At 34.7% G+C, this 22,924-nt stretch overlaps 2 protein-coding genes across 2 annotated transcripts in view; one reads left to right on the forward strand and one right to left on the reverse strand.

Moving 5' to 3' along the window:
* The window catches only part of LOC108776612 (uncharacterized), an 84,141-nt gene extending 75,370 nt beyond the window's left edge, over positions 1–8,771 (forward strand). Inside the window, exons 5-9 of the mRNA XM_018543281.1 lie at positions 211–535; positions 1,656–1,922; positions 2,885–4,471; positions 4,647–6,003; positions 6,143–8,771. Coding sequence (XP_018398783.1) covers positions 211–535; positions 1,656–1,922; positions 2,885–4,471; positions 4,647–6,003; positions 6,143–6,472 — 3,866 coding nt within the window. The 3' untranslated portion in view covers positions 6,473–8,771. The remainder of the gene's footprint in view (positions 1–210; positions 536–1,655; positions 1,923–2,884; positions 4,472–4,646; positions 6,004–6,142) is intronic.
* A 3,775-nt stretch (positions 8,772–12,546) lies between these two features.
* LOC108776611 (calmodulin) overlaps positions 12,547–22,924 on the reverse strand; it is a 92,547-nt gene continuing 82,169 nt past the window's right edge. Inside the window, exons 5-7 of the mRNA XM_018543280.1 lie at positions 20,092–20,182; positions 14,304–14,360; positions 12,547–12,663 (exon numbers count right to left, since the gene is read on the reverse strand). Of these exons, the coding sequence (XP_018398782.1) occupies positions 12,581–12,663; positions 14,304–14,360; positions 20,092–20,182 (231 nt within the window). The 3' untranslated portion in view covers positions 12,547–12,580. The remainder of the gene's footprint in view (positions 12,664–14,303; positions 14,361–20,091; positions 20,183–22,924) is intronic.

The following is a 22,924-nucleotide window of genomic DNA, read 5'->3' on the forward strand; positions in this document are numbered from 1 at the left end:
CCAACGAATTACGTGTTCTCACCGTGTGTGATGTATGTAAAATAAATATTTTCGTAATAAAGATAACTTAAATATTATTGGTACTATAATACTAAAATCCTTTACATATACATATAAGCGCTCGATGTTACGTAATAGACAGATGATAAGCGATTTGGTATCGGGGATAAAAAGCACGATGCCACGATGTTATCGATGTTGTTTTTTCAGCTCCGTACGTCCCGATCGACATGAATCCACACCTACCTGGTGTCGAGGAGACCGCGGTGCACAAGGACGCGATTATCTTTGCGGGCCACAAATTTATTGGTGGCGTACAATCGCCCGGTATATTGGTGACCAAACGGTGGCTCCTACGGGAGGACGTTGAGCCGGAGGATATGAGGGACTCCCATTACTACCATCGTGATCCTGAGTTGCGGGGCGAGAGCGGAACCGCCGGTGTAGTCGAGAGCATTCGATGCGGATTGGCGGTCCAGCTGAAGGAGAACGTCACGCCGAGGGCGATCGTCGCGCGGCAGGACAAGATCTCTCGGTGAGTGCACTTCTTTTCAAGGCGGAGAAATCGCGCTTCGATTATATATATATATTATGATTATATTACGTCTATAAATATTTTATAATAGAATCTGGCGATTTTGTCAAAATCCTATGATAGAGAAAAATATGTATTGTTTAAATTATTTGGAATCGAAAATGTCAAAAGATAAAAATTTTTTAAATAAAAATTGAGTCAATCTTGAAAAAGAGTAGCTCGATTTTTATCTTTAAAAGTGACAGTTCACTCTTTAAAATGATTTACTCTAAAAGTAGAAAGTACATACTGTTTCTGTATATACATTTCAATTTAACTTACACTGTCTTATTCTGTAATCTTAATTAAGATTATATATTGCAGTGAGACAGTATTAAGATTTTATACTGTAAAACAGAATATAAAGGAAAGTCGTTTAAGAAAACGACTATCACAGAATGTGAAGAGAATAATATTGACCGTAATCAATTATTCTCTTTACATTCTGTTATAATCAATTTTTTACTCACGGTTTACTATCTTTGCTGTAGACGACCGTAAGTTGTGAGATAGTACATGTATCTTTCTTTCTCATAAGATTTTAACAAAATCGTTTGTGACTAGACTGTCTGTTATAAAATCTTCAATTTTGTTCGAAACAACGATCATGTTGCGATCTTTAGACGTTCAATATTATTGTACAATTATTTCATACAATATTTAAACAATTTAAAACGAACAATCTGGAAGTTCAATATACTCACCAAATCAATAATATTATATAATAATATTGATAGTCTATAGGGGCCGCTTAAGAATTGTGTAAGGCATCTTTCCCACGTCTTTTCCCACCATCCAGGAAATAAATACGATTGTTTCAAATAATTTCTTATTGTAAATGCCTTCCTATTTACGAGTGCCGATTCATAGAAAGCTTCAGAGTGCTATTTGGGGCTCTCTTTTTTATCCATGGATCATAATTTTCCTTCGGATTAACTTTGTGCGAATTTACTCGCGATTACGAATGTACAATTGCGCTGATTGTATCGCACACGTAATTGAGATGAGATCTCTGGTACGTAGATCCGTATAGTGTTGCGATAGTTCAACGCGATACTAATGATTATCGCTTTCTCTCCAGGCAAGTCTTGGCCCACGTGCGCACGATTCCGGAATTGATCCTACTCGGCAATTCCTCGTACAACGTGAAACGACTGCCCATCTTCTCGTTTATGGTGCGCCATCCTCGCGGCACATTTCTCCATCATAACTTTGTCTGCGCTGTCCTGAATGACGTCTTCGGTATTCAAGCACGAGGAGGATGTGCATGTACGGGTCGTTACGCTCATCATCTAATGGGGATTGACCGTGAACTAGCCAAGGAATACGAAAGCATCCTCTTAGAAGGGTATATAATTCTTTTATTATATTTATGATGCATTTGGGGAAACACTATTAGCGCTTGTGTCATTCTGTCTTCATCATTTATTGGACGTTAAATAAGGATAGATGACACAAATAACGCTGATAGCGCGCTCCTCGGATACAATTTTAGATCAAAGCTGGAAACTGTTTTCGATAAAATTTATTCTCTGCGGAATATAGATATATTTGGCATTAGAGGTGATTAGAATCATTTTTATTCAAACAGATGTTTTAAGTTTGTTACTATCTAAAATGATTTCTGAATTAAATGTCAATATTTATACTTCAGAAGATAAATCTCAAGAGCACAAAAAAGGAAAAAAAACATTTTATAGGCATATAAATTGTTTAAATCTATCTTTCGAATGATAATATATTTTGATTAAAAGAAATACTCAAATCGTCTTTAATATATTTCTATCTATGTTGATTAAGTTATAAAAAAATGTAATGAAATTGTATAGGATAGAGATTAAAAAAATTGTTTGTATTATTCATAGAATGATCCAATATGTTTAAATAATTATTATTATCTCATGTCTATCTTCAATTTAATTGATTTTAAATGTAAAAAGAGAAGATATCCATCAAACAAAAGTCTCCATTTGATGTCGCGATTATATTTTACACCAACATGTCTATTGTCACAAATAATGTAGGTGAGAAAAATTTGATTTTATTCAAATTATAATATCACTTTTAATTACTTCATCGCTTCGCACAAAATAATATTGTCATCCGTGCGATGCGAAAGATTACGTATTGCACAGATCAGCAGAGCAGAAAGTAGTCGTCTATTAAACTCAGCGCGGTATAATTTCGCATAAGCATGGACACATGCCTAGAAATAGACGTTACGTCAGCTTTCGGTCTCGACTTGACGTAGGGTTCTATTTTCATAAAAGTGTTGTGTATGCAGAGTGTATATAATTTATTTTACTTTAGACAACAGAACGGTACCGAGGAGACCATCGCGGAGAGTCTCAGACCGGGCTTCGCTAGACTGTCCTTCCCTTACTTTATGAACGAGACGGAAGTTGCCTTTGTACTGGAAGCCCTTAAGATGGTAGCTACCGAAGGGTGGAAGCTGCTACCACAGTACGTGCTGAATCCCGATACTGGCGAATGGCGACATCACACTAACAGCGTTTTCAAGGAACGTAAATGGTTGGGTTCGATCAGATATACAGACGGAAGAATGAATGCTACAGAGAGACGAGCTTCCGGCGCTGGCGTCTTCCCGCAGAACTACGGTGACTGCTTACAGACTGCCCGAAACATCTTTAATCGTGCTCGTAAAATGGCACAGCGATATCCGTTGCAGATCGATAAGAGTTTTAATTTTATGTGCGAGCGTATGGAAGCATTGCGCTGGTTCATACTGCCGAGCGAGGCACAAGATCTGCTTTTGGGTAACTCGCAAAACGTCAAGCAGGATGTGCCATTTAATCCCTTGCTTGCCTGGAATAAGTACAATACGAGCACCGTCACCACCAGTCATGATAGTCTGGTAAACTGTCTGACGTTAACGAATGGCATGAGACGGCTGAATAGCGACATTCCGCGTACGGGCAATGTGCCTATTTCGACGACCTCACCGAGGCATCGAAGTCTACCGGCGTTGAGCACGGTTCAGCGAACTCTGATGACGACCACGGCGGAATTAAACCGACCATCATCGTCGAGCAACAGCGAGGAGGAGAGTCCGAATCAAAATGAACAGTTCTCTGAACACCGATCACCTGCCACATGTCCAAATTCACCAATGCCGGTTAGATTTATGGTAGGCGAGGCTGTCACCACCTCAGTCTTGGGATCTACATCTCGAACGACCGTTCGAACGACGAAAGAGCAGAGGGAACTGATGGAAGCGACCAATGCCGGGCGAGCGAGATGCAATTCTCTAGGTAGCACCACCGATGGATGTAACATGCAGGGAAATCGCACTGGTGCGGCAACGGCATCCTCGCCGATTCCGCCGCTTCCACTGAGCCCGCAAACTCTGACTAGCTTGGGACTAAGCACGTCGAACGGTTCATCGAAACAAAGACGTCTTCACTGCAGCTGCAGTAGTCAAACGGAGTTAAACTCTTTAGAATTGGATTCTGCCGCCAGTCCGAGTCACTCAATCTCTTCCTTAAACTATAATCATAATCCGGCATCGCCGCCGTCTTCGTATTCATCGACCAGCGATTACACTGAGAGGTTGATAGCTGGTGGCAGATCATCGCCTATCTCGACGAATATGGGTCAGGATGATCTAAGCGCATACGTGAAGGAAATGACCAAGGAATTAGCGACTGAAATCAAATCAGAGATCCGCGAAGTGATTTCCAAAGTAGATGACGCTTTATCAGAAACAAACACATCTGAGAACACGCCACAGCATCACTCGCGAGCTCAGAGTATAGTTAATCAAACATGTGTGGAGGACAAGCAGTCGAGGCATGACTCGTTCACGGCTAGCGACATCGCCGAGTACTTAATGGAATTCTCGAAGGAAATGGCAAGCGAAGTAAAATCTGAGATAAGGTACTTTATTATTATTATTATTATTATTATTATTATTATTATTATTAATGTAAATTAAAGTATGATATTAATATAAGTAAGATCAATTAAAATACAATAATTTTTAATAAGAGATAGAATTAATGATATCATTTTTAAAGTTGCCACAGAAATTCATGTAGATTTTTTCCAACAGATGCATGGTGAACGCCGTTGACGGACTTCACAGGTACTCACCAGATGCTTCCACTTCGGACGTTTCTTCGAATGGATGTGGTTCGCCCGATCGTGGAAGAATCGTGCTTCCCTCATCAGCGTCTCCACGTCTTACGAGTTCTAAAAAAAGTGGGCCGATCGAGATTACCAGCAAAGTTGGCGAGCTATCACAACAAGAGAGCAAAATGTCCAGCGAGTGTTCCTCGGATGAGACGGTGATTTATGTGATGAAGCCGTCCGAAAGCGAGCAGATAGTGCGAACTCGTTCGAAGAGGACTGAGGACGAAGAAGTGGAGAATGATGTGGATGACTACGTGGATGATGATTCACAGGAAGGACGCGGCGGCCTTGACATAAGTGACGCTCGGAAGGTCTTGCCAAAGATTTATTCGGCCGTAAATTCCGTCAGCTCTCAGGATAGCGGCATAAATATGTCCTTTCAAGAAAGCGACAAGTCGATAGATTCGCTGGACCTGAAACGAAGCAGCAGCGCTGAATCTAACTCCGCCCACAGTCACGGGCGAAAACCCAGAACAGCATCAATGATGAGTCTGTCGACTAAATGCGGCGGTAAGCAGCAAGCGCGTCCAAACGATAATCTTTCAGAAGACGAGGAATGCACAGGCGATCTGCGAGAGGAGGAGGGCGACGGCCAGGAGAATAATTTTGATGACAACGAATCTAGGCTTGAATTTCCACGAACTCAATGGCACTGTCCGCCGAAGAATATCTGGAAACCTTCGGTAGAAGCTATGCAAGAATTCGATATGATTCGGGACAATGACAAGGTCTTAGTCTGCCTGTCAGCGATCGGCAAAGACTCGCTTTCCCTTCTACATACTCTACATCAATACAGATTTTACGTTAGATCGAAGGGAATCGATTTTGAGATTGGTGCGGCCACAATCGACATTGGTGGCTCCGATCCTATGGAACTAATGAGTTATCTCAAGGCTCTGGAAATTCCTTACTTTTATGAGGAACAGGTGACGGACGTTTCGAATAGCGTCAACGTCGACAATCCATTGGACGCAAGCATTGTCAGTGGGACCTGCAGTTTCTGCGACAAATCGCTCAGGACGCAATTGTATTCTTTGGCGAAACGGAACGGATATAATGTACTAGCGCTCGGTCAGCATTTGGACGATCTCACAGAAAGCTTTCTTATCTCAGTACTTCACGGTGGCGTATTGAAAACTATGAAAGCACACTACTACATACGTCGGGAGGACCTTAGGGTTATCAGACCATTTATCTACGTGCGAGAAAAGATATTGAGGCAATTCACCGAGAGCAAGAAGCTGCCTATCTCGCGAGATTCGCAAACTCTGTCTGAGGTAAAATCTACATCTCAAAATCATAGAATTTTTTTTCGCTATTAAGCTACATCTACTTTGCAATTATTTAGAAATTAACTCTTTTATTTGTTTGTAAGATACATTCTTATCGATGTTTTTTTTACCTTATATGTTACAGAAACAAAACAGAAGAAAGGAACTGATGCTCCAACAGGAACGCGCGTATCCGCGTCTACACTGGTCCGTGCGTACGGCTCTACGGCCCTTGATAACTGCCCACGGACAAATTACTACCTTTGATTTGGCCTGCAGCGGCACCGGCGGCAATAGTCCAAGTGGCAGCACTAGCAGCAGCATAAGCAGTACTTGTAGCAGCAACAGCGGTGGTAGCAGCACCAGTAATCAGCAAAAACGGCATCGACGAACCAAGACGAATCAATCGGTGAGCACTGCTTTGTCCCAGCAAACTGACGAGAATGACGAGACCGACGAGGAACCTGTACTTTGAGGAGGACCTATTGCGAGGTGGGATCCCGATTGTCCTGCGGTCCCATCTTCGCGTCTTCGTCGCCGGTGTCCGACGTCGACGTTCACTCTCGTTAGACGAAGACGATTGCGCTTTGCAGCAGCAGGCGCCGCCGTTAGGGCAAACGATCAGAAATCTGCCGGCAACTGAGCGACAATTGCGAGCGGCATTTAAACGCAGAAGACTTTGTGAGGGAGATTTCTCAAGAATTATTCGTGTCTCTGAATGTTACTCGTGGGTGTTATTCATCGCTCATTGCTAGATCTTAACGATATATTCGATGGTTTTGAAAAGTACCCATGTGATATCGTCGCAGTGAACAATTGTATAGACTTTTGACGAAAACGTAAATGTTATTGAATTATCGTGACGTTTTGGGTACACACAGTTGCTTTCTGCAATTCGATGGACGTTTTTGAAGGAGATAAGGCGCAAATATAATCGGCAAAATGCTACTTATTTTAAAGGACGATGTAAGCGTAAGTTCTTTGACGGAATGTTTGATTGTGAATAGTTAGGCGTATTGGCAGCTGATTGCGCGATTGGCTATTTTTTACGCCATTTTACGCCAAGATGAGACATAATTGATAATTGATCAACGAGTTGATACAGGGCAGAATGATTGACAATGCATTGTGTAGTTACATTGTCACGTCAATCGTGGATTCTATCATCGGTATAGAACGATAAACAGATCGTTGCCGATGCGCGTATACGATTAAGGGACGCGATACGCTTGAGAGACGCGATAAGCGATAGCTGCTTAAACACTGACACAGGTATTATGTGTTACGTATCTTAGAGAAGAAGTCATGCAGCGAGGGGAACGGAAGACCGTTTCACGAGCAAGCCAAAAACCTCGCGAGAAAGGATCGAGTCGCGCGAATATACCTTTTTTTATATATATACAATTATACTTTTTATTTGATATACTGCCTTTGGCATCTAACACTTACGATCATTGAAGATGTTTTGTAAACGATCAAGGCTACATTGATTAAGGCCTTTTCTACGCGTTTTCGACTTTCCCGACAATACGACTTGACAACAGGCCCATTTTTTTGCGGTCAAATAAATGAGTCTTTTAGAAGGTCTGTCGGGAAACGTCATCTCGGGCGGATTGAAATGACTGTACAATTTATTCGTTACGTTATTCATTGTATCGGTTAAATCCGATTAGAAGCTTGGTCGAACGTTTCGTTTCGAGAGGACCATATTGAGAGGTAAAGGCTGCAATGAACTCTTACCTGCATGAACTTCTACTTGAGAGAAAGAGAGGCACCCATATGCACGCACACGACGCGTAAAGGATGAACGCTTTTCGCGGATAGAGCGTATCAAGACGGATTTGTGTGAGACTGTTTAAAAATATTCCCAAGCAACACATACAGATCCATTAAGACGTTTGAGAAGTGACTAACACACACGTCTGAGATATAGTAAACGTCTTGTTTCCCGCGTTAATGGGATAAGTGCGAGAGAGGCTTGTAATAAAACATTAATTTAAGAATTTGTTGGAGGAAACAAGTTTTTCGTTCCTATCCAACAAATATTTGAACGGCGATCTCCGATATTTTAGGCTACAAAACATAGATTCTCTCCTCTTAACTGGCATTGTCGAAGACAGTCATATAATAAAGCTACGTTCTTTTTCACCGTAATTTTGTTTATGCAGTGCGATCTGCGTTGTGATCGATAAGTTTAGTTTCGATACAAGAAAAATTAACAATGTCAGGTAATGAACGAGTTTCAGAGATGAGGATCCAATCACATCGCCAGCTTATTTAAGTACGTAATAATGATGAATCATTGCGCGACGGGATCAATGAAAAAAATTAAATAAAAATTTTAGTAGAATAAAAACGCGAAATTTTCGATAAACGATCAAATTGTATTTTACCACATCAAAGATGTATAAATTTATGATCTTTCGCCTGAAGATAATGAAGACCTTAAATCCGATCGGGCTGATAGTCTAGTATATAATTAATCCTAGAATCGTGGTCCTTTTTTTATTATAATTATGCTTATCAAAGATAGACACGGCGATGAAATCAAATTAATCCGCTAATCATTGATTTCCCGTGGCTTTGATCATGCAACGAAATATATAATATTGTACAAACAGGATTCTTGTAAGAATTATTTTGTAAGATAGAATTGTAATAAAAAGTAGATAAAGACGAAGGATAGATAATGTTACGGTGGAAAAAGGAAGTACACGCAATTGAATCATAAACGCCAGTTGATGAGAGATGATCAGCCGAATGACATAAGGGAACTTAAAAAAAAAGAACAGTCCAAGAAAAACTAATATCAAAATTTACGAAGGAAAAATATATGTAAGCCAATAGGCCCCGATCGCTATGTCGATTACAATACTTGTAGCAGCAACGCGCGCGCGCGTCGCGCGGTCTTATGTTGTTCACTTCTTCTCCCATGTTTGGCTGTTGTACGCTCGCTAATCGTTAGTACTGTAAGTAATGTTTAAGACTTGTACGTAGATCGTATGTGAAACAACGTACGCAACGTAGACGATGATCATTATAAAATATTTACGCTATGTACGTACCATTCGCGTCGTACTGATTTTTTTAAAGTGTTCGTTCGTTCGTTCATTCGTTCATCGTTGAGTCGAGGATGCAAGAAGCGGAATTAACAACCAAATGCGACAAGCGAGATGGAAATTTTGATCTACACGAATTTTCGCGAATAGATATTCTCATATTTTCCGAGAGTTACGAATGGGACATTGTTACTGTAAAGATATGTAAGTTTATTTATCGCTAATAAAAATGAACGTTGAAGAAAAAATTGGAGAAATATATGAAGAAGACGAAAAGGTTTTATTCTTTTTAATTTTTAGTAAATAATGTCACAAATAAAACCGTAAAAATTTTAATATTTAGGAGAACAGAGGAAATCTATCGACAACTCGGTCAAACTAATCGATGAATTGAGCATGTAATAGAGTGAGAGTAGAGAACGGAAACCTTGAAAGACGTATCATGTTAACTAACTGTTAAAGTCTTTAACAGTAACTGTAAATTTAAATCAATTTCTTAAATAATATTTTGTTATTTTAATTTCCCCAAGTATAATATTAAAATGTATTATTTTAATATAATTGTGGCTAAAAATACAATCATTGCACATATAATCTTTTCTGTATTTAAATTGTGTAGTTTCATCAAAACAAACAAAGTTTGGATTGACGTATCTATTTAATAAATATGAACTAAATCTAATATAACGTATAATGGACTTTTTGAGTTAAATTTAATACACTTCTTGAGTTGAATTGTTTGCATTGTTGCATTGTTTTAATTAAATTAACGATATATATTGTGTAGGAGCAGTGGTAATCTGTAGAAATGATTAAAAATAATTTAAATTCAATATAATTTAATATAAACTTTTAACAGTGATGAATGTAATACTTCAGAATTAACACATTGTCCATAAAAAAGAATTTTAATGCTTGTTTTCAATGCGTAGTATTTAAAGATTAAAGATTATACCACGAGATTCATCACTAAAATTCATTCATATCTCATGAGTAACCTTTAATCTTTAGATATTATGAAGAGTGGCTTTAGTGGGATAGGATATCTACCAACAACGTGATTAAACAAATCGAAATATCAACAATCGATAAAGCACCCAGTGGGTTGAACAGGAATAGAGAAATCCTGAAGGACGTGTGATATTATTGAATAATAATGAACAAAACATTTTACAAGAGAGAGAAAAAGAAATAACGAAGTTTCTAAAAATATAGCAAGTTACACAAGTCTAAAAATAATTTTGTTAAATTAATTATGTAGGAAACTTAAGCAAGATGGGCAATGCTGTAAAAAAAATTTTAATATTCCAACAACTTGAGCGTCTTATATAGTATAATTATTTTAACAGTCTAATAAAATTATGTTTAAACTTATATTTAAAGTTAAATTTTTAGATATTTCAATAAAAGCGTGCTCTTTACGTAGAATATTAAAAGGGAATTAAATAAACAGCTGGAGCTATATATTTTTTAGCGATTTATTAAATCCTTTAAAATATTTGAAACAGCGTGCGACTTTGTTATTGGCGTAACAGTGATATAGTCGTTTAAGGTACGTAATACGAGGAGGGCAAAGCGAGCGAAGATCGATGTAAAGTCCGCTCACCGGTCGCCGGATTAACTTCAGGCGAAAGGAATCGTGGCAGATCCATCGATTCGGCACGGTAATCGCGGATCGTCGGGGTTGAGCGAGCGACGTTAGCGATCCTTCGGTCTTTCTTTTCCCTTCTCGCTCGCTCGCTCGGCGATCGCGCCATCGCGACGCATGCATGATCGGCGCGATCCACGGAGAAGTCGCGGTGCGTCGGTTCCTCTTAAAATTAACTTTAAATAGAATGTAATGTTATCTAGTTATTAGACGAGAGTAAAATCGAGGAAAAAAGTCCACATACGAGACGGAATTCAATTACGGTCTAATCGATCTTACATCTTAAAGTCTGCCCAGTGCGGCATCGAGAGACTCGGAAGAGAGTATTAGTCAATATATATATTATAGAAGCCACGTCTGCCTCCGAATATCAATACGTGCGAAATTAATTAGATTTATTTCTCAATCAATGAGAATTACTTATTTCTTAATTAGTTCATCGTTTTTCGCACTCGACGCTCATTCCTTACGGAAATTTAATACTGGAAGGTAGTGATTCATTACATACACTGAGAAAAAAAACTAAATTTCAATATCTGTTTAAATAGTTCTAAGTGAATATTTACTAAATGTAAACACATATTATTTGATACAAAAATCATTAATTTGATTTAACTATCATCTTTTATTGAGTAAATATTTACTGTAAGTAAATGTTTGCTTAGTACTACTCAAAGAAGTAGGTATATTAAGATTTGGTAATTTTTTTCAGTGTGTTTTAAGTATTAAAAGCACTGGGCAACAATGCTCTGAATACTAAAAATAAGTAATTTCCAATATTATATAAATTAACCAGTATTAAATTGAATTTCTGCAAGGAGTTTTCAGGAATAGAAATTGAAATCTCTGCATCTTCCGCATCGTGTGAAATGTCGCGGTACCGTCGGAGGGACAGGGGCTTCACTTTTCGAATAATTTCCGTTTTCCGAGATAAAAGTCATGTAGTCGACCGCTGATGATTTATCCGGTGTTTTCGCGAATTTATGGCTCGTCGCCAGAAGCTCTTATCACTTTGTCCAGCGCGGCGAAATTTCGCCAAGCTCATTACCAACTACTTCATAATTATCTCATGTAATTATCTCAATTACCTGATTTATCGCTATCTTCTTAAGCGTGCTAACGAAAAAAAATGGCTCTTCGTAGTCTAGTGTTTTATTTTTGCATATTTATTCAATTTATATTGCAACTGGGAACTTTTATTTTATCCGTTCAACTGGAAATTTTTATTTCATTCGGACATCTGGAATTTTTCATTTTATTTTAAAGGAAACCAATCTTTTTTCGAACAAATTTTTCAATCTACGTAAACTATTTGATTTGAATTCGCATATAAAGAGTCAAGGTACAATTTTTAGAATTAGATACGTTCGAAACGTTCACATGTTGCACGTTCATCAGCGGACGACTGGTGACCGTTAATTAAATCAAGTGTCACGAGCTATCGAGTCATGAAACTCGTGATTTATCGAAAATCCCCCGATCGACGGGGTCGCGATTCGCGTATGACGTGTGTTTTTAGTATACATCGAAAATTCGTGCTGTACCCGCGATGATTCGCAGATAACGATAGCTCAGTGCAGATTTTTTATTTTTAAGTTTTTTTTTCTTTGTAATCTATATTCACAATGCGCTTAGCGAGATCTTCGCGTTCCAGCATTAAAATTTGATTCGAAATCTGAGAATAAGGATGAGAATTAATATGAAACGTAAACGGAGTTTACGAAGTCGAAATTGAGCCTCGTTCCGTTTGTCAATCGCATACTCGTACGGATTGCGAAACGCGAGAAAAGGAATACTTAGCGAAAGCGAGATTGCACATCGCTTTTGCCCGTATCGGTATGTCTTATCTAACAGAGAGGTGAGAATAAACGTGATCTTAGAAGAGCGGAGATTGCAGATCCTCGTCGTCATCTTCTTCGTCTTCGTCGATTCCCGGCTCGCCGAGAGCGTGAACGAATTCTGAAATCACAAACAAAAAAGAAATTAAAAATATTTTTACTGAATATCAACTAACAGTATCAACTAAAGAATCAGTTAAAAAAATTAATATCAATTGTAAATCATACGCTCTGAAACAGCTATAAAAAACAAAATTATTTTATGGTCTTTACTATATTTTATTGCAATTTTAAATAAATAATTTTTAAACAAATAAATGGATCGAAATAAACTTTTGTATAAATATTTGGAAGAGTTTTTATTATACATACACAACATTGATTTAATTTGTACTATTTTGTGCTATTTTATCATAAAATTTGCAAATAAGTACAAAAAATGATTTTATATAAAAATTAAAATAAAATAATTAAATAATTAAGAAATTTTGATAAAGCCCATAGGAATCGACACAGGATGAACGTGTGTAGAATTTATTTATATTAACACAAAACACAACTTAGATGTTTCAATCCTTAGTTTAGATTTCGTTCAGTACAATACTGACACATTAACAAATTATCAATTTCACTATAGAATAATCATTAAATAAAATATCGTATTGAATGATTTTACAAAACGGTGTCACATAAGAAATATCGTAATATTAAAGTTCAAGAATAAAACTCATTAAACATCTCAGTACTTGACAGAATACTTAAATTCTGAATCGAAAATTGTAATCAAAGATATAATATTGATAAGATAAACGAAATAAAGCGTACACAAGCACAATGTGTACGTTGCAAAATGTTATTAAGCTTATATAAAAAATTAAGTAATGCTTTTGAGGTTTCCACGGTTTGAGGTTTCCTTTCTATACAGAAATAATGTGTTTCGCAGATTATCTCCGTGTCCAGATCTATTATTACATAGAATGCCAACATTTCACATGAACACTGCAGTTCACTTCCTCAAGGCGAAGAGCAACTTGATATTAGTGAACTGTGATATTGCGAATATAAACATTGACACTCCAATAATGGATCTGAACATAGAGATAACCCAAAATGCACAGCTTCTGTATAAAACATTAAATAACTTTTAGACCAATAAGAGAATTGTGCTTAAATTTTATACAGACATTCAAACGTTATAATAGAACACTCTATAGAATTTTTATATTTTTGATAACGCTTTGAATTGTAAAATATATATCCTAAAATATTTTTTTTGAAAAGAACGTATAAAGTCGATTACACGCACATATATAAAAATTTATTTATTATTATAAAAGGAAAAAAGTAAAAAGCTATATAATGCTCGTGTCTGTGATGTCTATTATACTAAATATTGAAATAAGGAAAAGAGATTTTAATTGTTATATAACATTGCAAAAAAAGAGGAAAGTAATCATATCTCTCTCTCGTTTCTTCTGTAACCTTTTAAACAACTCCTAACCTTTTATAAAGAGATTTTAATTGTTAGATAATATTGCAAAGAAAAGAGAAAAATAGTTGTATTTCGTTTTCTCCATTATTTCTCGAATGTTCTTTGAACAATTCTTACTTTTCTATAAAAAGTTCGATTCTTCTTTTATTTTATATGACTCCATCGATCATTTCTAGAATGGATCGTACAGGAACTGAAATCTCTTTTTCACCACCTGCTTTATCTCTACATTGCACGAAACCTTGCGATGGCAATACAAGAAATCTTACCGTAGAAATCAATTCGGCCGTCCCCGTCTACGTCCACTTCCTTAATCATATCTTCAACTGAAAGCAAAAAGAAAAAGAGGGATTTACAATTCACTTTTTTTTATTTATCCAACCTTTTTTCTTCAAATAATGAATTACGAACCATGCTAAATTTTGTCATTAAAAATCATTATTTTGAATATATAAAAGCAACTTTTTTTCGGATTTATCTATACTATTCTACTAAATGACGAATAACGATAAATATCTCTAGTTGAAGATATACAGGCTTGAAGGCATTTATTCTAAGATATTTAACGTTGTGTTGTAAAAAATGTCTCATATTTTTCGCTATTATTGACCGTGATTGGGCATTTAGGAAAAACAAAACGATACATTTCAGATAAAATTAAAATGTTGAATTCAATGCATAACATATTCCTATCACGGTTGTTTATATGGAGAAAATGCACCTATATCCCTATAGTGATTCAGTTAATATACATATATCTTTATACTGCATTGAGCAATGGGATTAATTCGTATCACGAGTGCCGAGAGCGATGCAGAGAAAGACATTACCAATATACCCGCATTATTCCACGATAGAATTTATTGCTACGAAAAGGAATGAAGAAGGCATAACGATCCGTTACGATACCATGCTGGCATTCGAGGACTTTTCCTTCGGATGCTTTCTTGAAATTTTTAAATAAAATTTTCGTTAATAAAAGAAAATTTAATTTCCTATTAAGAGCCGTCAGTTTCTCGTTCTTATACGCAATTATCTTTCATTTTTAGTAACTTTTGCTTTGAATTTCTTACGTATATAATAACATAAATTCATAATATATATAGTATAATTATAAAAAGTAAATATTTCTTTACAATATATAGAAACAAATGATTTGAAGTATCTTTTATTGTTTACGTTCAATTTTTGTCTATGTTGCAATTTTGAGTGATATATTAAAATAATAAAATTTGTTAGCAATATTTAATATCAAACAAATACTGATTTAAAATATTTTTGTTTCTTAACACTTGAATAATATTTTTTTTGTATTTTACTCCGTAAAGTAAATGAAAAAGTTACACATTATTTAAATTTGTAGTTCTTGCAAAAATAAAGATAATTTATTGATTTCTCAAAATCTTTGAGGCGATAAAATTCTTTTAACCTTACATTCTTTTTCAGCAGTTAAAAATATTGCATTGGAAAAAAAGTTCGTTATGCTACGAATTTTAAAATTCAAACTGTAATTTTATTAGAAATAAACGAAATTTAAATTTAAAAGAGTTTTAAGGTGGTTCTTTAACAAATCGAGTTACCATGGAAATGTTTAATTTCTTTATATAATAAAGTTGAAATACTGAATTTAATGTGTGTAGGGTAGGTTAATCATGAAATGAAAAAGAAAAAAATGTTGAAAATGTAACTTAATTTAACGTATAACTTAATGATAGATAAGGGATTGGAGACGTTTCTTTGATCAACTACATAAATATTATTACAGAGTTTTTAAAAACGAGATTATAATAGTTTAAAAAATTACAATTGTTTGTAATGATCACAAAAAGGTAATAGGTCAACGGTCATTTTGAAAAGATATTTACATGCATAAACTTACGTACAAATTTAACTTTGAAAAAGAAACATAACTTCACTTTGTTTTTGTTCGGTGATGTAGCTCTCGGTTTATTATGTTTCATATCATATTTCATTAAGTTATACATGTAGTTTTAATATTTTATTCAAATTATGTAAATATTTGTAATTTTGGGTGGGCCATAAGACTCATTGTACATAAGATTCATTATTCAGTTGTTGAGAAACAGAAACTTTATAAATTAGTGTAATTTTTTTCAAGCGATTCTTCTCAGGTTTTATGATAGATTTTAAAAATAGTTGACTCTATATATGAAGAAATTCAATTGGGATAGATTTTGACATCATTTGAACTATTTATTCGACAAAAATGCACAATATTATAGCAACAGTTATAGCGTTCATAAATTGTAATACCGTCAATTGTGAGACAATTGTCCATCTTGAACATTGCGCGATTTAGTTTAAACTGATTGCGGCCAATCAAGAAACTTGTGTCGATCGTCCGTTTGTGCGAGATTATCAAATCAATCGATGTAAGCTGAGTTTCTCGATGTATACATTTTGTTGACACACACACTCTCTCTCTCTCTCTCTCTCTCTCTCTCTCTCGACTGAAATTACTTTTTCCTTCGTATCCAGCAACGAATTTAACATTTGGTAAACGAGCAAGAACTAGCGTTTTAACTTACCGATAACATCAAGACTTTTTCAACGCAATAACGATCAAATCATATCTGAATTACTAGTCTTGTTGATCACATTCTCCTTTTATTAGAGCGTAATTAACTGAATGCAATTATAACGTACAAGAGCAGACCGTGTTTTCCTTCTTGTGAGCCAATTATTTCTCTAAACGCTTCTTTAAACGCATTTTTCCGCGCCTATTGTTACGAAAAAAATACAAACGCGGCACGATAATTAAGATCGCAAACCCGAAAGAGTCTTTGGGAGAAAAAACAAATGCGTAATGCAAAATTCTTTTTACTTGCATTTCCCGGAGCAGCCCGCGGTAGTCTGATTGTATTTTAAAACTCAGGGCACACAAGAGAATAAAAGGTAACCAATGGCACGTAGAAAAACGTAAAGCAATAAGACATATAAAGCAATAAACAAATTAGCCAGTCATAATAGTGAACGTAAGACAATACACTGCTAGTAATATTAACTTAAAAACGCATAGTGGATTTTCTCAAACATACAAAAATATTAATTATAATATTTTTGCATGTCTCAAAAAGTCCATTATACGTTTTTAATCTTGTGGCACCACTTTGTGCCTTTTTAAGGCACATTCAATATCATGTTTTTTCAAAATTCTTATTCAGATTTCAAAATATAAAAAATAAATAAAATATAGTGCAGTTTTTATTATAGTAAAAACTTATTAAAGGTTGCGAAAGTATACTTTTTCTGACTTTATATAGTCCGGAATCATGAAAAACGTACATCGTTTCCTCCAACGATCCAGAATGTAAACTATGATTAAAAATTTCGAAGCGGTGCTGAAGGGTTAAATTAAAATTACCGTTCTTATTAACAGTGTAATGTAAACAGTAACAAATAAAAAATGTTGGTTTGCTTACTGCTTACTTTTTATGTATTTATTATTCTGTGTTGTACACTGTATGTGTCATCAGCGTGCTTGCAGGCGCCCGCATGGATCCAACCGATCGAAATGTCATTCTTCAAATGTTGAATGCAAAGCATTGACACACGGGCCGCTCAGGAAGCGTGACAGACACGAGATACTAGTCGTATACATTGCGATCCGTAAATTTGCAAGGCGGTCAGCGCGACTGTAACATCGCGATTAATACTTGGCATCTGAGATACATGTCATGATTTGCAACAGTTACAAATTGCTTTAATAGATAGAAATTTACCAATGCACATTTCGGAGAATCGTACAGTTTGCAATAACACAAATTCCGTTAAAGCAAGTTTGTCTTCAATCAATTAAGTCGCGCGCGGAGATAGTTTCCTAATTTTTATTTTATAAATAATTAAATTACTCCAATTAAAAGTTACCATTATTAATTACTATTGTATGTTACTAATTTTTCTATTTTAACTTTATTATTTATTATATATTTTAATTATGTAATTAATAATGTAATTTATTAGTATTTGAGATCACTATGTATATAGATTTATTCGATATTTTCTAAAAAATATAAAAAAAATAAAATAACAAGGTATGAGACTTTATTTCTTCTCTGCTAAAGTATATAAAAATTCAGGTAATCATTCCCCAAATAAGAAAATATTATCATTATAATGATGATTTAAGGTCATTTTTTTTTCATTTGATGTCAGTCGATTAATTAACGACGTAAAATAAATGTTACACATTTGTGATAATATATTATTATTATTTAATCGTCATTTTTAATTTGTATTTGATAAATAATGGATAACATTATAAATTACTATCTTTATTAATTAAGCAATAATTGCAAGTAAAAAAGTATATATACTTATTTACTTTTCTAATAGCATAATTTATTGGCACAATACTGACGCAGTATATTCCTAGTGCATGCCAATGTTTGAACACTATATCGCCAATGAATTATTCGACCAGGATTGCAAGTGCTTATTGCTTAAATAAGGAAAATAATAATCGACGATGTTAGTATATTTTTATTCATTATAGTTACAAATTTATTTCACAGAAAAATAAATTGTATCTTAGCCTATATTACGTACTGTGTAAGATTACATATGTCATAACGAGAAACATTCATCATCTTACACAATACATAATATAAGCTAACAATAAGATATAATTTATTTTTCTGTATCATGTTATAATTTGATACGTAAAGCTTCTTTTTGTGATTTTGTTGATACAAGAAACGTCATATTGACACAGACGTTATATTGATGACTCTTGCTATTTATTGTTGTTAGATCATAAATTAAAATAAATTCGGTTTTAATTGATTCTACAAATTTGCCATTAACTTGGGAAAATACGATGAATTTCTCTGCAATTTATGGAAATCGTAAATTCATTACTAGTTAATTGATTCTTAACTAATAGCTGATACATCTTTGACAAAACGGCAATCTTAAAGTAAATAATAGCTGCGGAGTAATCGGTATTGACAGGTGTGTCTACATGTTTATGATAGCACGGATGATTCAGCCGTTGCTTGCTGTATTTGTGCAAACACTCGATTGGCGCGGGCGATGTGCTGATGTTTTCGCGGCGAGAAATATAATTGTAGGATAGCACAGCTAAAGGCGCATGGTCCAGATTTGCGATGAGTATGTATGAGAACACAAGGAATTAGGAAATTTAAGTCTTTGGCATAAAACAAAGGGCAAGTACGCACAAATAATAATTCGGGGCAAAAATTATAATACTCATAAGATGAAAGATATTTTCTCCTTTCTTAAAAATAATATGATATATTTTAGGCAAGAAAAGTCTTTAAAATGTTCTTTATACAAGAAAAAAGTGTACGTTTGTATTATATGTATGTTGTAACAATACACAAATAAATTTCTCTAAGTATAATGTATTGTATAAAACAATGCGATATTTTCAGTCAGAAAAATATTTAAAATATTTTTACAGAAACAATATACATATATACAGCATCATTTTGCTTAACTAGGTAAATCTGATTAATTTTCAACAATGAGCTCGAATATCAGGCATTAATTTTAATTTTCTAAAGTGCTACTTAATTAGTTAGCAAACTCGTTTATCTCGAAATAGTAGATATTATAATAATTAAAATTCGATTGTTTTTGTACAATTTTGAAATTGTACTATTTCATTTGTGCAATTATAATCTACAATTAACAACATATAATTATAAAATAAAATTATGTTCACATTTATTACGTGAAAAAATGGTTGAAAATAAAACTTTCCACGTTAAATAGAAATTTATCCGTATAATGCCGAGCTCTGCTATGAAGTTACGCTTCCCGAGAATCAATTGGCCTTAGGTATGCCAATTTAGATGGAAATGGCCTACTTTAGCTTTTATGGCTAAAGTTTCTCTTATCGAAAGTATTTCAAAGAGAAAGAGAGAGAGAGAGAGAGAGAGGAGGGAGGGATAGAAAGGGAACGAGGGAGAAAGATAGAGGGAACGCCAACGCACGTTATTATATTCGCGTAATCACATCACATTCATTGTAATGGCTATTGAGGAATGCGTTAAATATCTAATAACTTACTCTCCTCCTCGGAAAGATCCTCTCCTAGACACTGCAACACCGCTCTAAGATCCGACGCGGTGATATACCCACGATTATGTTTGTCGAACACCTATATACAACAAGCAAACAGAAAAATCCAATTAAATCCATAGAAGGACAAATCTCTCCACTGCCTGAGAGAAAAATCTTGATATTTGTGTGATTATAATTGAATAGAATAAATATGATTAAGAGCTCCGCACACATTTTATAGTTACATACATACACTGCTATAATGCTATTTATAACAATTGTATTTAGTTATTATTTATAGTTCTATAAAAAAGTATATAGTTGCCACAGAAAATGACTAGAAATTATAATTAAATTATAATAATTGCAATAATTTTTTGTGTGTGCTTTAAATAAAGATGTACATAAAAAAATACCAGAAATGGCAAATAGCGCAAAATTTTGGTCGCATCGACCTAATTTCTGTATTAACAATTTCTTCAAAATATGTAAGATGATCGAAATAATCGCTAAACGCGACGAGAGAAATCGACGCCAAGTTTGTTGTTACATCCCTTGTTCTGTCGCTGAATTTCTCCCGTGATCGCATAATGACTCTCAAGGGGGAGCAAAAATAAATATTATTTTTCTTTTTTTCCTCCAAAGATTATCCCTTCTCAAAGCTCGTTCTTTCTCTTTTATAAAGACATTTCGCTTTTGTTTTCGCTAATTATTATAGTAAGTAGGAACGTTTTGACGGACATTGATTTTCCCGGGGAAGAAAACCGAAGCGAAACAGAGATAAAGTGACTGGCAAGGAAACAATTATTCTTCCTTATTATTTATTGCACACAGTGGTCAATTCGACTAGCACAATTTGTAAATCGGGATCGAAGCGACGAGCAGACGCAGACTCGAATTACCCAGATCATTTACGAAATACAATCGGAATTGATGCTGAACCAGGGAATTGCTTCCTGAGAAACATTTGTGTCTGACAGCAATACAATCAATTATGTTGCTACCAACAACAGCACCTCGTTCAATGACACTCTATTGAGATAATGAGTGAAGCATCTTGGAAAACGTCATACTCCAAGAAAAGGATTATTCGCAAGGATCTTTGTCTCCCGTTTCCGTTACGCTCGCGATCGCAAAGGATTACGAGAGAGCAGTTTGGCGTTTAACAGTGAGAGACAATGCAGAAACGTGTAGTAATACAAACAATATTGTTACTACTGACTCACTCGCGCTAGCATCGCCAGGTTGTTTCACTCGGCTTGTTTCAATTCGGTTACACTAATGAGTAGTTATTGCAACTATAGTGGCGGGCTTACAAATGCGTTGCCAAACTCCGTTCGCAATCTCCTCAGTCCGATGTCAGTCGAATGGCGCATCTTTTGTCCGTCCACGAATCCGAATTCCACATCAAAGAGGCTTACCTTGAGTATAAAACCGTTGCTTTACGTATATTTCCAAAAGATTGATTTCACTTTATTTAATGATGATAAATTTTTAATATTTTGTATATTATATGAGTTAATAATTTATATTACATTTTCGATTTTTTATTTTACATTGTATTCTCCATTTTAGTTACAAAAACGACACAACCTAAAATGTGTCAGTCTTGTAGAAAATATTATAACTTTTTGAAAATCTAAAAGACCGATACAAGTGCTATTTGATGGACTGTCAAGTTAACTTAGTTTACTCTTGATAATTAAATAGAATAAGCTTTATTTACTTAACTTATTCATGATGATAACTAAAAAATTATATTTTTTTATATGAGGCACTTTTGAAATAAAGGAATGATATATAAATCCTAAATACATCTTTCAAATCTTATCTATAATACCTGGTTCAAAACCTTGCTTTAATCATTGGGCTTTAAGTTATAAGCACTAAGAAGTAATTCTCCCATTTCTTAACGCTAAATAAGTCCTCGATATGTGCATCAACCAATGAGAGACTAAAAATAACGGTTGCAACACGTAATGAAATTTTGAATGTCAGTGTATCGCGAGTGATGAGATCTGCAGTATTTGACAACATGGAAAGCAAAATTGACAAAATTGATGCTGAGGTTCTCGTCAAATATGTCGAAGTATTTTAAGATACTTATTAACATTCTTAAATTGATAATAGATTTAATTTGTGATCTCATTATTTCAATTTCAATTTATAATTGCGTTTTAAGTCTGACAGTAAGCACAGCGCACAGTTTGTATTACTATCGGCAAATTTCACCAACGTCGGTTAAGCTAACCGACGGTTAAAGTATCAACCGTGATTGGTTCATTCTGATCAAAGACAAATGCGATTGGATAATTCCATTGGAATTAACCGTCGGTTAGCTTAACCGACGTTGGTGAAATTAGCCTTAAAAGATATGGATTTATAAAATTTATATATATGAGTATTATTATAGGCATTAAGATAATACCTTGATTCTATACTGGCCCCCCCTTTTCTTAATTAATTTACTTAAAAATATTTTTTTACATAAAATATGTCATCAGTTGAAATATTAAAATATTTTATGTGCTATATATTGCTACAGTATTAATTTATTCTTCCAGAAGTAATCACTCATTCTTTTGCCTTGTATCACAAATATATTGTAATAAAATATATATTAAAAACAAAATTATTTAAAACATACAAAAGCCTGTGAGAAAACGTACGTGTGTACGAATATTAAATATTTAAAATCAATTCCTATTGTTTCTCGTTCAATTTTGGACTTCATAACGCGCAATTACAGTTATTATACAGAAAATCGTATAGACAATCAATGCTCTATAAATCACTTGAGGTACCACTTGTACGCACAATATCTTTATGTTTGTACTTA

Source organism: Cyphomyrmex costatus, unplaced genomic scaffold (genome assembly GCF_001594065.2).
Source record: "Cyphomyrmex costatus isolate MS0001 unplaced genomic scaffold, Ccosl1.0 scaffold364, whole genome shotgun sequence".
Classification (NCBI taxonomy): Eukaryota; Metazoa; Arthropoda; class Insecta; order Hymenoptera; family Formicidae; genus Cyphomyrmex; species Cyphomyrmex costatus.